General features: G+C 46.8%; 1 protein-coding gene across 2 annotated transcripts in view; it reads left to right on the top strand.

The window, feature by feature from the left end:
- Positions 1 to 14,520, top strand: part of B4GALT1 (beta-1,4-galactosyltransferase 1) — a 49,073-nt gene that overhangs the window by 15,732 nt on the left and 18,821 nt on the right. For both annotated transcript variants that reach the window (XM_074330643.1, XM_019734236.2), the window contains exon 2: positions 9,892 to 10,127. In XM_074330643.1, the coding sequence (XP_074186744.1) occupies positions 9,892 to 10,127 (236 nt within the window). The remainder of the gene's footprint in view (positions 1 to 9,891; positions 10,128 to 14,520) is intronic.

Here is a 14,520-nt window from a genome sequence, read left to right as displayed (position 1 = left end):
TTTGGTGCTCAGAATTATTTATTTTGATTGGCCAATGCAATCCCCTTCAGGCTGGTTCCTACGCCCTTTTGAAATATTCCATCATTCTTTGAGCACTTCCTTTTAGGCACAGCAAGATGTTCTGGGCTCCTTTTGCTCATTCCCTGACTCAGCCCTGGAATCAGCCACTTTTCCGACAAGCCCTATTTCTTTTTAGTAGAGAATGATGTTTAGAAACCAAGAACTGTTTTTAAGGTCCATTCACATTGCTATGTATACATCTAGTATCCATTCAGTGATTTTTCTCCCTTCCTTAATGGTAGACGCCAACGCGGTCTTCGAAAATACTGCTGTAAGGAACAGTCTTCTACTCATCCTTTATGGACCTGTGTATGTGTATTTATGTAGATTTCGGGAGTGACAGATACCACTCCAGAATGGCTGCCCCCATTCACCTTTGTACCAGAAGAGCATGAGCGGCTCTTGCCACCACAAATATTTGGCATTGACCAGCTTCCTAACTTTTGCCAAATGAATAAATGTGCTGAGAGAGCTCTTGTTTTGACTTGCTTTTCTCTGATTACAAATAAACTTGAGTATCTCTTCATATGCTTGATGGCTGTTGAGATTCTTCTCTGGCAAATTGCTTCTTCATAATAATCCTTTAGCTTTTTTTCCACTGAGGTGCTTGTATTTTTCTTGTTGATATACAGGATTTTAAAATACATCCTGGATACTAATCCCTTGCTGTTTTCAGACATTGCAGGTCTCTTTGAGTCTGTCATCTATCTGTTCATATTGCCCATGCTATCTTTTGTTTGAACATGACCCTTTTTCCTTTGTTTTGTGCAGTCTCTCACCAACACTCTTCTTTCTTCTGTCACTATGTTAATAACCTTAGTTCCTCTACGTTTTGGGTATGCTGGTATAGCTGAACTCAGCTAATTGTCCTCAGTAAACAGTCAATCTTTATGACCCCTCAGATTCTATGAATTCTATTGAGAATGACTTTTCCTCTTAGAGTATAAGGCCCGCAAGTAAGTATTATGGATATATTTATTCAGCAAATACGTGTATGTTGTAGGCCTATGGTGTGGTATATGCACTGTGCTGTCACTGACAAGGTTCAGAGGTAACGAAACATGCCTGTGGCGGGCCCTGGGTTACCTGTTGGTGACTGTCTGCTGGCCGAGAGTGGAGGCCGCAGAGGAGGCAGGGTACTGTCCAGCCTGGAGGGGAAAGTCTTACAATAAAATACCAGGCATTTGTCATTCTAATCCTTTCTGAGAAGTTCAAACCATTCCTCCCAGAAGTGCTATAGTTCTAAGAGGAGAGAGATGCAGCAAGATCTTCCTTGGGCTGACATAGAGTTTCCAGGCAAGTTGGCCTTCTGAGCTTTTCCTGGTAGTGATAACTAATAACTGTGGGCAGGCTTTCCTGGTAGTGCTAACTGATAATAACTATGGTCAGGCAGTTTCCACAAATTCCAGCAGAGGGAGGGAGGAAGAGTCGGAGGGAGGGAGGGAGGGAGAGAGAGAGAAGGGCTGGGTGAGGAGGAAATCTGTTTTTGGGCCAGGACCAAACAAAGCAGAAATCCCTCCTGGGACAATTTTCCCCAGTGGACAAACACTGAGAAGCCTGTTCAGTGGGCTTGAAAAGCCTGTAATCCCTGGCACTGGTTCTTGACCTCAGGGCCTTCCTTGCATCTCTGTGGTTTTACTGTTGGTGAAAACCTTTTTTGTGTCACCCCAGGACATAAGCGTACTGTCACACCCCCAGTTCTGGGATCTCCCAGAGGTTTCCCAGTATTCTCTCCTTGCTTCTCCTGCCCCTGAATTTGGGAGCCATGACCATGTATAGTATGGAAATGGACTTGAGAAGGGTTTAGGTCAGTGATGTCAAATAAGATTCTTTTTTATACCACCTGGGATCAGTTGGTAGCTCCCTGGGTCCTAGGCTGAGAAGGATTCTGAGACAGAATTCCCACAGGCACAGTGAAGGGAGAGTAGAGAGGCATGTGTGCTGCGATTTGCTGTCCACTGTGTGGATGCATCCATGAACATCAGAACCTTAAGGGAGTAGTAATAAGGGAGGCTTTTGTGGCAATCCAAGAATGTCCTTGAGGAAGTCTGTCTCTCTGGCCTTCAGTTTCAAACCCTTGTGTATAAGGCCCGCAAGCAAGTGTAACCGTCGGCCTGAAACATAATTCTCAAGGTCCCTCCAGCTCTGGTCTGCCAGGTTCTTCTGGGTTCTGGTTCAAAGAGGATCCGGACCCATCAAGGTGATGAAATCCAACCATGTTTTGCTCCCTTAGGTTTACGCCTTGGTACCCTCGGTGACAGGACCCTGGACTGAATGACCACCCAAAGCATTTCTGGTGATCTCACAACCTGCATCAGACTTTGAGCTTTGGGGATATTTTGTCAAACAAATGGTATTTGGTGAAGCACCTGTCTGATGCGGCAGTGTGAGGTTTAGATGAGGAAATGAAACATTTTCACGAGGAGGTTAGGCTGTCCACTGCCAAAAAGTTTCAAATTGTAGGCCTCAAACCTGGAGGAAATGTATTTTCAAATTGAGGATGGAATATGCCCATCCATCACAAATCAGGTGCCTGGAAACCAAAGGCATCTTTAGAGTACAGAAAGGAGAGTGTTTTTGCCTTTGTTTGCCTTGGTTGTCGATGTCTATTAGGATAACAATCTAGATTCTCAAATATTGAAGGCAAGATGGTTTCCTGCTCTGTTAGCTCAGCTTCTGAACTCGTAGTTGATCAAGTGCTGTGTGGGTCGACACACATTTGTGGATGCTCCTCTGCCAGAAACTGTCACAAGTACAAAAATGAATGGGACACAACCCTTGCCCTCAAGGAGAGGAGAGTATACTGGAAGAAGCTGGTACCCTCATCCTGAAGGGCTCAAATGTTGTATAAAGGGTATTTTGGGCACGTGGAGCCGGGTCTGATTGGCCCAAGGGGCTTGGGGAAAGTTTTGAAGAGATGATATTTGGTTTGAACTTGGAAGGATTGTTACCTCACCACTTTCACAAAGGTTTTTGAGGTAGCTTTTGAGATTACACACCATAAAAAGGACCAATATAAATAAAGTCAGATATAGAGAAAATGTAACTTAAAAACTTAAGACCGAGGGAGAATTAAAATGTAGACATTCAGACCATGTGGCCCAACATAATAGTTAAGACATCCGTCCCTTTACAAAAACCAAAAGTGAAACATATTCTGTTACATAACATACGTTGTCAGAAAGAAGAAATACACAGTAGTTCCTGAACGTCAGTTGTTTTCCTTGGTACCTCACTCTTAGAGAGCTTTGTGGGGTGGAAGGGAGGTGGTGGTTAATGAGTGAACCTGTAAACCAGCACTTCTCAAAATGTACTCCAGGGACCCACATTAAAGTTACCTAGAGTGCTTGTTAAAATGCGGAGTCCTGGGCCCCAGCCTCAGACTTACCATATCAGAAGCTCTGGTTAGTAGGACCCAGGAATCTGCAGTTTTATATGCTTCCCCCGATGATGATTCTTCTACACCCCAGCTTGAGAACCTCTGTAGTGGATGGAAAGCTCACCAGCATTTTGAAAGCAAATACAGTAGCAAATGAGAATGCTTGGCTCAAGGTTGGGTGGGAATTGATAATGGAGGAGAGAGCAGGGCACAAGAAAGGCCACTTTCACTGAGGTAGGTGGTCCACTGCTGGCCCACTTACTTTCAGGTCATATTTTGGAAGACCTACAAAGTGTGGCAGTTTAGGCAGATGGCAGGGCTGCTCCTCAGCAGCGATGGATGAAGGAGCAACTAGCCCCACTATACCTGATTTGTCCAGCTTCCTCTTGGCCACCTGGGCTCTGCCAGAGGAGATCTGCCGAGCAAATACTTTGTTTTTCTCTATGCCCCCAATGCAGGGTTCTGAGACCACAAATGTGCTCTGCTTCCTGTTGAAACAGCGTTTCTTTCCCCAGGGTATCACAGGGGCTTGGATGGTGAAATGGCAGAAAGAACAGTGGTTGTTGAAATTGTGTTCTGTGTGCAGTGTGCCTGAGACATATCAAGTCAGCATTAGGGATAGATTATTCCTGTTTTCTGGTCACTGAGTAGTACGTTTTGAAATCTATTTCAGAATACACTTCCTTATTGGGAAAGAGTTGAAGGATGGGGTCACATTTCTTGTTCTTGGGTTATATTTGAAAATATTTATTGTTCAATTTTAAAGATATACCCAAAGGTAAAAAGAAAAATACCATGAACATCTGGTTTAAGAACTAAATTTCCAGTACTTTTGAAGTTTTTATGAATTAGATTTTAAAAGTCAATGAGAGTGAGGGGTGTAAATGTCTCATCATTATGTTGTTTTGTACACCTGAAACTAATATAATATATATGAAAAAGTAAAGAACCAGGGCGGCTGGTTAGCTCAGTTGGTTAGAGCGCGATGTTTGTAACACCAAGGTTGCCGGTTCGATCCCCACATGGGCCAGCGTGAGCTGCACCCTCCACAACTAGATTGAAACAACTACTTGACTTGGAGCTGATGGGTCCTGGAAAAACGCACTTAAAATAAATAAAAGTTAAAAAAAAAATTGAAAAAAAAATTAAAGAACCAAGTTTTATAGTTGGAGGTTTCATAGTGCACGTAGTAGGCACTCAGTAAATAAGGGTTGAATGCATTAAAAAAAACACAATGAGAAATTGTTAAATGAGACTTGAGAAGTCCCTTCTGGTGGCTCTCTGTCCTATGCTCGTCCATCAAGTTTCCTCAAGATTTATCGAAATCCTCTTTGTTGCTTATTACATCAGTGGCAGGGAAACAGGGAGAATAGCTGTGTGCCATCCACTCATCTAAGATTTGTTGGTGGACTCCGGGTCCATGGCAGCCAAATGGACACTCATGATTCTGTGTGATAAATTCCTAGGGGTGGGGAGAGCTGAGGGACAGTTCAGGCAGCTGCTTCTGGGCAAAGCTTTCCTTGATTCTCTTCCCTGGCCTGGAATTGACTCCCCTTCCTTTGGCCATGTCAGCTGTTTTCACCACTGTCACCCTCACCATTGTTGTCTGCTTTGTTGGTCTCCCCCCTACCCGCTGCCAAGGGCAAAGACCTCCTCCTAACCCAGCTCCATCACTGCATGCTTGGCACCAGCTGGCACGTGTTTCATGCTAACTGGATACATGTTTGGATGTGCTACTGTGAGTACTTGAGGTGGAGGAAGAATAAGAACCAATCTTGAGTGGTCTGAGAAGGCTTCCTAGGGGTGGTGATGTTTGAGCTAAGGCCAGGCAGCTGTTGAATTGGTGATAACAAAGTCCTTGGAGAACTTCAGCGAGCTTCTCTTCTCTGAAGGACTGGAGAGGTTTGAGATGCGCCTCGTGTGCTTCTCATTTCTAGTGTAAGGGACCACAAGTGCACCATGAGTTTGTGGGACCACTGCAAACAGCTGTCATTCCCATGCCTGGTGATTTGGTAACGCCTGGCTGTGCTTCCAGGGTGTATCTGGCTTTGGAGAGATTGGCTCAGAGAAAAATGGCCCACCCACGATGCCTGTGGAACAACACCAGTTGGGGAGGAGATAGCTCAGAGAGGGGCTGTACCCAGTACTGTCAGGACTGGCCAAGGAAACGGTCCAGTGTCCCAACTTTCAGAACCACACAGCTCTTCACACTTGCCTCATTCCACAGTTCCCAAATGTTTGAATTTCATGGCCCAGGAAAATTTCAGAAGAAACTGAGGGGCGACCCATGGATGCTAAGTAAGGATTTTTAGAAAATAAAAAAAAATAAAAATCAAGCTTTAAAATCCACCGTGATCATTTCATAAAAGAAAGGACATCTTAACGTTTGCTGTGCTGGGCAAGGGAGCAGTGGAATTTGTCTGAGTTGAGCTCACACATTGAAGTTATTGAGCGACTTACACGCAAGGCCGTGACCTGGACTCCCAGCCGAGAGGCCCACGTGGCGAGGCTTTAGCTGGGGGAGCCGAGGACAGGCTCACATCTGCTCATCTGCTTACGTAACCCTGCTTCCCAGCTCCCAGAGCCAAGAAAACACACAAGCCAGCCCAGCGGGACCGAGGGCCTGTGGTAGCACACGCCATGCGCCTCACAGCAAGGGAGTGTTGGCTCAGCCTGAGGATTGTCATAAAGCCCTCAGCCCTCTGCTTCCTCCCCTCACCCCTCCCTGAGACCCTGAGCAGTGGCACTGAGACCTGGTAGCAGGTTTGCGAGGTTCTGGGCAGAGCTGGTCACTGCCCTCCTGGAGTCTGAGCTCAGTGGATTTTCTCATTGGGACAGAGCCAGGTGTGCAGCGGAGGATGGCTCCAGCAGTGTGGTAGGTGTGCAGGGCATTCTGGGAGGCCTCCGGGCTGGCCTTGGACCCAGGAAGGCATTCAGCTCCAGGTCTGGAGTTGCCACTGACTGCCAAGTGCTGTCCACTCTCAGAGGTGTGAGCCACAGAATTCTCAGAGCTATGGAGGCTTCACAAAGAGAAGGTGGGGAAAGAGTTGCCAGATTGGTCAGGGAGGGCAGGTTCCGGGGGTCAGGGTGCTCTCAATGTGTTGGCAACATGATGGCGGCTGTGAGAGGGGTGCAGAGAGGAGCAGGAGAGTGAGAGGAGGCTGTTCAGTCATAAAGCTGTATGTGGAGCCCTTGGGGGAGCCCATGGGGGTGGTGGTGGGTAAGAGTTTGTGCGGGGCAGGTTGAGTTCCAATCCCTGTAATTTACAAGTGGAAACCCAGTATCCTGAGAGCGGATGGTACGTGCCTAAAGGTCATCCAGCTAGTCACTGGTGGAGCCGAACCAGGGCCCAGACATCCTCTTTCCTGTCCAAGAAACTACCCTGGGACCACTGTTCTGGAACTCCTGAAGGGGCAAAACTAATGCTTTCCAGCCTGCAGGTGTCTGCTCCAAGAGGCTAGGCAGACAAAACATGAATTCCTGTATTCTGGGCTGGTTTCAAAAGGTATGAGCAGGTTGGTAGAATGACAGTCCAGATGCCTCTTGGGTTCCCGAAAATGGGGTTATGTTTAGCAGTACCTTGAAAACCAAAGGAGGGGTGGGGCTGGGGGTTTGCAGATGTCTTGGGGCCCTCTGAAGTGAGACGAGCCCAGTGAAAGATCTTAAGTGTTTTTCACAAGTACACTTTGCAGCAGGGCTTCCCAGAAGGCTTTGCACGGGGCTGGGGAGTTGAGCAGCCCAGGCCTAGCGGGCCTTGTGGGGAAGGGCTGCTGCCTCCATGAGGTGTGAGTTGTAGGAGACTCTGAGGACCCTCATCGCCTGAGAGCCACAACACTTGTGAAGATGGGAGGTTCAGCTCCCCATTGCCCAACTTGCCCAAACAGAATCTCGTAGGCTTCTGTTAATTACTATCCACTTAGGTCCTTCCCAAGATCTGCCAAGTCAGGCTCTCTAGGGGAGGGGCTTGAGATTCTACATTTTTACAGATTGCCTCAGGCAAGAATGCTGGTAAGTTTGGGAAAAACTGGTCCAGGGCGACCCCTTACTTAGTTCTAGAATGGAAAACCTGCTCACCTGAGAGCACCCTGGCAGGTTGGAGCTGAGTAAGCAGCAGTCTTGTGAGGGACTGATCTGTGAGGGCCCTGTCCCTGCAGAGAGGGCAGTGAATGGCCAGGGAGGGACCAGGGCTTCTGGAGCTCTGAGGATCCCCTTCCTGCCCCAGGGGATCTGCTGTCTGAACTCTGGTAATGGAGAAAGGAAAAGGAAGAGGCCAGTTTGTTGCTTTGCTTTTAAGATTCTGGCCCATCTTTCAATGCCAAAGTTTGCTGTTAGAGGAAAGAGGGAAGGGCATTTCTAGCAAAGGGAAAAGTGTGGATGTAGGCATGGTTCATAAGAATGGGGAGGGAGGGAGAGCTGAGACTGAAGGGCCTTGTTACTAAGCTAAGAGGTTGGCATTACTTTGTCCAAGGCTACACAGCCCTAGAGCCGTTGGAGGCTTTTAGCAGGAAAGGAATGATCAGAGCTGTATCTCAGAATGAAATAAATGGGAACAGGTCCCATGATGATGGAACTGGGTCAGCGTGGGAGGTAGGGAAGGTGTGAGGAGTACTGGCAGGGACGGGGGAGGGAGCGGAGGAGACGGTGAGTCTGCACCTGCGGACAGGCTCGCTTTTCTCTTTTCTCGGGCTGTCTTGTTTCAGAAGGTGAGTGATCTCTGGGGACAGGGCTGCTTGGAGAGCCACGTATTGATAAACAAATAGGGTGACTGACTGGGCCTTGGGTGGTTCTCACCAGCATGTTTCAGGTGAACTTGTTCTGCATTTGTGGTCAGTGTTCTCACCTCTGTTCTGTAGGTTCCTTGCTTTGCTTTCGGGGCTAATTTGCTTCATAGGTGAAGCTGGTTACTCTAGAGTTAACAATTGCCAAAGTGTGTCCACTGATAAAATGGTTCTATGGCCAAGTTAAGTTTGGGGAATGGTGGGTTGAGTACAGAGAAAGGGGTTTCTTGACTGCACTTCTCAGAGCCTTTGGTGTATGGCATAACTTTCCAGAAACAGGATTTAGCAGACAAGTTTCCCACCATTATTTGACCAGGGGACACATTCTTCCACTGAGCATCTTGCTGGGATTAGTGTTCCCTGGAACCCATTTGGAGAAAATCTGTCCTACAGCGAATACTGGGGGCCTGGGTTCGAGTCATGACTTTGTCCCCAATTCCCTGTGTGTCCCTGGGCCATTCATCTTTCTGCCCTCACCATGTGTGCTGCATGAGGAGCAGTCCCAGCCTCAAGGAGTGCGGCCCTCTCTTAGCTCCACCTGTTTCTACTTAGGAGACAAGGATTTCCATGCCTGTATCTGGATCTTGACCTTTGCTTTTCCTTCTGCTCCTGACTTGCCACTAAATCAAAATCCATGTCTCATCAGTTTTTCTTCTAAGCCAAAAAGCTCTCTTACTAATTTATTTCTCTCATCTGGAGCCATGCTCTTCCAGGCCAGAAACTTTGCAGTCATCCCTGACTTTTCCTACCTTCTTCATCCCCTTTGTTGTTTCTTCATCCCTTCTGCTAAGCATTCTTCTTTGATGTTCTTTCCAACTGTATTTTTTTTCTCTTATTTCCCCCTGAGTCTCCTCTGGGGGTCTCATTTCCTCCAGTCCCTCCCCATCGAGTTTGTTTCATCTGTGCATCAACACATGAGACATGGATTATTACCCAGGCAACTTTTTGCTACTTTCTGATGTTCCTGACACTGAAACACACACACACACACTCTCTCTCTCTCTCACACACACACACCCCTTTCCCCAACCTGGCTAGATTCAGAGAGAACCTATCCAAAGGGGTGTGGTGGCAACCTCAGGATTTCTGAGAAAGTGCTTTCTCTTTAAAAACTTTTTTTCCCCCACATCATATATATATATTTTTCAGTTACAGTTGACATCCAATATTATTTTATATTAGTTTCAGGTGTATAGCATAGTGGTTAGACATTTATATAACTTATGAAGTAACCCCCCGATAAGTCTAGTACCCACTGGGCACCATACATCGTTTTTACAATATTATTGACTACATTCCCTAGGCTGTGTACTTTACATCCCTGTGACTATTTTGTAACTACCAGTTGAGAAAGTGCTTTCTCATCCATGCTCTCTGATGCTCACGACAGCCTGTCAGGAAGTCATAGCAGGAATTACCCCATTTCCATTTTACAGTTGAGAAACACAGTCTGAGGGGGGTGGCGTCTTGGATAGGTCAGTGCTTCCTAGGCTTGCATGGTACTGACGAGTGTCCTGGGATGGTTGGTCACACTAATGCTGGGTGTGAGTGCCTTTTTCCACGGACACACTGCCTCTTAGGAGGAGCTGTCTCCTGCGGTCTGGCCATCTGACACCACCTGTAAAGCCAGGAGTCCTGTGGCCTGCTAACTTCTCCTTCCCTCCACCTCTCTAGTCGGCCCCATGCTGATCGAGTTTAACGTGCCTGTGGACTTGACACTTCTGGCGAAACAGAACCCGGAGGTGAAGGTGGGAGGTCGCCACGCCCCCAAGGACTGCATCTCTCCTCACAAGGTGGCCATCATTATTCCATTCCGAAACCGGCAGGAACACCTAAAGTACTGGCTGTATTACTTGCACCCAATCCTGCAACGTCAGCAGTTGGACTACGGCATCTATGTTATCAACCAGGTGATGTCTGGGAAGATGGAGTGAGGGAGGGAATGTGTGTGTATGCCAATGTGTGAGCAATGAGGGGGGCGAAGGAAAGGAAGGGGTTTCCTAGACATCTGGCATTTTACAACCCCATGACTGCCATCCTCCTCATCTTAAACAGTGTAGGTGAGCTAAAGGCCATATAATGTGCCTGCTTGTTGCTATTAATTCTCTTGGGCAAGGGAAATCGGTGAGGTGTTTTGTTTGTTTGTTTGTTTTGTTCTTTGGAAGCAGCCTTCCAACAAAATTGAGAGAAAAATGACAACCCTAATTCTTCCCAAAATAAAGCACTGATTTTCCTGTCTTTGGGTAGCTGTGTATTTTCCTTTTAAAAAATAAAAACACCCATTTAGATGTCAGACCGTTAGGCAACTTCAAAGTTATCTGGTCTGATGGCGTCTTCTGGGGTACCCACAGGAGACAACACCCTTAGTTCAGGCCTGGATGCCAGGCTCCAGCTAAATGTCTGGGGAAGTGTGATTTGTGGGCGGCTGAGCATCCCGTGACTGGGCCGAGTCTGAGGGAAGAGAGCTCATTGTCTGAGCCACATGTGTGTTGGGCTTAGCGCTGCTTAAGAAACCAATGAAGACACGTCAGCCTCCAGCACCATGACCTGGACAATCTGATTCCCCTAAGAGGCAGCACTGCTGAAACAACTTTGCTTATTTCCAGTCTGAGGAGCATTCTTATTGTTCCAAGAGTATAACTTTGATATTTCAAGTTTATTCTGAATACTTAAGTTCATATCTTTAGACTGTAACCTCCCCGGTACAATAACACATCAAACTTATCTATATACCAAATTTCATTGAAATTCATCAGAAGAGACAGAGTATGCCCATTTCTAAAAGGCCCAATGTCCCTTTCATTTCAAGATAAACTTTGGATCTGCTTGAGGCAGAAAAATTGTAGGTAGTTGACAGCTTCCATCAAAGTGAGGGACTTTGCGTGCCTTCCCTCGGACCGTAAGCGAAGCTGGTATCCGCAGCGGTGTGTCCATCACGCATTTCTGAGGACTGCCGTGCATAGTGCTGTACCATCTGCTGCGGGGAGATGTTAAAAAGGTGTAAGGTCCCAGTTCTACTTGCCCCGAAGCCTCCCTCCCCACTCATAGCAAGTGGAGCCCTTCCAGGGAATAGTTTGTTAACAATCCCAAATAGCGTATGACTGGATGGTGGCTGCCAGATGATCTGGAAGCTCAGAAAGGAGAGAATGAGGACCTGGAAGACCTAGGATACAAACTAGGTTCTAAAGGCTGGAGGGCGACGTGGGCATCTCAGCTGGGGCCAGTGAACAGGAACTGAAAGGCAGACATGAGCCTTGCACGTTCCTGGAGATCTAGATAACCTTTGAGTATAAAAATAGCAGAAGTTAAAGGGCAGGGCCAGGTGTGGGAGCTGAGTCTGTCAGGCAGGAAAGAGCAGAACAGCGCCGTTAAGGGGGAACTGAGCCCAAGGTTGGAAGGGCAGCTGGCGGGCAAACCCCTTGGGGCTGTTTGAGTCCAAGCTTGGCCAAGTGAAGCAGGGACATAAAATCTATGAGCAAGACAGTTGTGGGTCACCTTCTAAGAATATTGGAGAATGTAAGAGAGAACAGGTAAATGCCCAGGCCACTTCAATCCAACAAGTATTTGTTTAAGAAAAGCCCTGTTATCAAAGAACACTTGTCTGATGCCGATGAGCATATACTGATCATGGCCAGAGTCAGGAGCCCGTTATTAAAGCAATGACAGTGAGTGCCTGGGAGCGGGAGACAGCATCACCGGGAGCCAGTAGGGATTACTAAGAACAATCCTTGCCCCAGCGGCATCTCCTTTCGCTCTTTAACAGTTACGGCACCAGTAGATGAGTGATACATTTAGTAACAATGTTGTCAGATCTCATTCATCAAGACATCTGATGGTCTCCCACAAATCTTCCTGAGCAGAAGATAGATATTTGTGGTCTGGACGGCATCTAAGTCTACACTGATATGTCTACTTGGGTAAAGAAGGCAAAAGAGAGTTAGTGATGATGCAGAACTTTTAAATTTAGGTGACTACCTATGGTCAAAGAAGACTAGAGGGGAACATGCTAATGTGTGTGTGTGTGTGTGTGTGTGTGTGTGTGTGTACACAGAGGGTGCCAAAGAAATGCATACACATTTTAAGAAAGAAAACTATTAAAATTGTAATATATATGCTGATGACAAAAGATGAATACAAGTCTAGTGTCTACATTTTTTTGGCACCCCACATGTATAGTATATTTTAGGTGAATGTAAGACTTCTCTGTTCGATTGTAAAGTCAAAACAAATATTGGACCAGTAAAATTCAGCCACCATCTTAAATTCCTATGACATAATTTATATAGATAATCCTCAGGTTTCAAACAATGGATTTCCAAATGTCTTACACCAGCTATATACTCCTGCCTGCCCCAGTCCAAGCTGGCTGAAAAGCTAAGCAAGCCCGCATGGACCAGTGGCACCGCCGAGCTGGCTAATACTAGACTCTGCCTAAACCGGGGCTTCTCTCCAAAGTGTGCTTTCCAAAATGAAGATGAGGCCAAATGCATTTGAGGAATGCTGGCTTGAACAATGGGAAGCAGGTCCCATTCCTGCAGAGCCTTCAGGTACCAGTGTACGTGACAGTCTCCAGAAGTGCCCAGCACACGGTGTTTCCTGGGCCTGTTTGACTGGAGAACTGTTTTCCAAGAACCATCTCAAGTAATGAATGTTTTTTGGATCACGTTTTGGGGAAAGCAGGCAGTCCCCCCACCTCCTCACTTTCTCTAGGATACTGAGACTTCCCCATTCTCCCTCCCTCCTGTCTTTCCTACTTGCTGCTTAGCATTGGAAATATTTTATTTCTAGTTTTTCAAACATATTTATGTCTTTTTTCCCCCTCTAGCTTTGTCGGTATCATCTCCTCCCTCCCTCATCCATGTCTTTTTGTCTCTTCATCTTTTCCTTCTCTTGCAAGGGTTAGCTTTTCACCTTAGGAGAATGTTTCCTCTTCATCTCCCTGTCGTCCAGCTAATTTTATTTCTTCTGCTCCAACTCTACTTTGGTTATTTGTCTGGGAAAATACAGGCCGACGTCCAGATAACCATTTCTAAGAAGGAACTTGAATTCTGCCCTAGTTTATCTGTAAAGAATATTACCTGTGTCATAGCTATAAAGAACATGTAATAAAGTGATGATAGGAAACCGAAATCTTTTAAAAAAGAGGCCAAAGGAGAAACATCTGCTTTATTCCCCCATTTACAACTTAGAAACCTCCAGTGTCCTCTGTTTTATAGTAATTTTAGAGGCAGAAAGGGAGTTAGTTAGTAGTATCTGGCTTTGACCTTTGTACTGCTGAGAGAAGAGGTTTGTTAGAGTCTCTCAGTGCCTCCCTGTCGCGGGCACCCTGCTGTCATTTTGCTTCTTCAGTCACCCACCCCATTTAAGATTAGAGAGAAAGAATCCTTAAAATAGGGGGGGCCTCTGAGACATCTAGTCCAGGGGTTTTCAAACAGGTTTTTAAGAACAGAACCTCTTTTTGCCCCATTAAAATGCTACACAACCCTCCATCTACAGTGGGTCACAATGGTGCTGTTTTGCTTGAAGAGGGGCCATGTCGCCATCTCTATCCTTTAACTTCCCCTTCGGTCTTTGCTGGGATTTGCCTGGACCCCTGAGGCCAGATAATGTGACAACATCTGCACTGTTTCACAAGTGAAGAAACTGAGGCTCAGAGAGGGGAAGTAGAAAGTCACATACGTTAAGAGTAGAGCTGCAGCTCAAACCCCTGTTCCTGACTCCAGAGCCCTCTCACTGCATGGGCAGTAGCTCTCCTTCCCCTGAAGTGTTTCTCAGAGCCGGTATCCGGCGATTGGAGTGAGCTCCAGCTCAGACTGCCTGGGTTCTGACTCTGCCACTTTCCAGCTACTGACCTTAGGCTTGAGTTCTTCACTTTAAATTCAGTTGAGTTCCTCAGTTTCCTCATTGGTGGGAGGACAAGGTTTTAGCACCTACGGCACGGCGCTGTGAAGCATCTGGCACATGATGAATCCTCAGTAAACATGAGCTGTTACTGCTGTGATTTGAGTTTCTTCTCACTGACATACCCCACCGCCATTCTTCCTGCCTGTTCCCTCTGCCCAGTACTATGGTGATGAATCCTGACTGCTCTCCCCGCCTCTTGCTTCATCCTCACTCAGTGACTCAGTACCAGCATGGAGAATCTCCCTCTTGTGTGTGTGGCCTCCCTGGGGTCACAGGATAGGGGATAATGACATGAAAGAGAGAACCATCAGGGGACAGAATCTCAGGAGATGTAGGGGCCATGTCAAGCCAACAAGCTCCTTCAGAGTACGGTGGTGTCTAAAGCTCCCCCCCCCACAC

Source organism: Rhinolophus sinicus, linkage group LG04 (assembly GCF_036562045.2).
Source record: "Rhinolophus sinicus isolate RSC01 linkage group LG04, ASM3656204v1, whole genome shotgun sequence".
Lineage (NCBI taxonomy): Eukaryota > Metazoa > Chordata > Mammalia > Chiroptera > Rhinolophidae > Rhinolophus > Rhinolophus sinicus.
The sequence above is the reverse complement of the archived record's forward strand: the minus strand, read 5'-3'. Positions and strand labels throughout refer to the sequence as shown.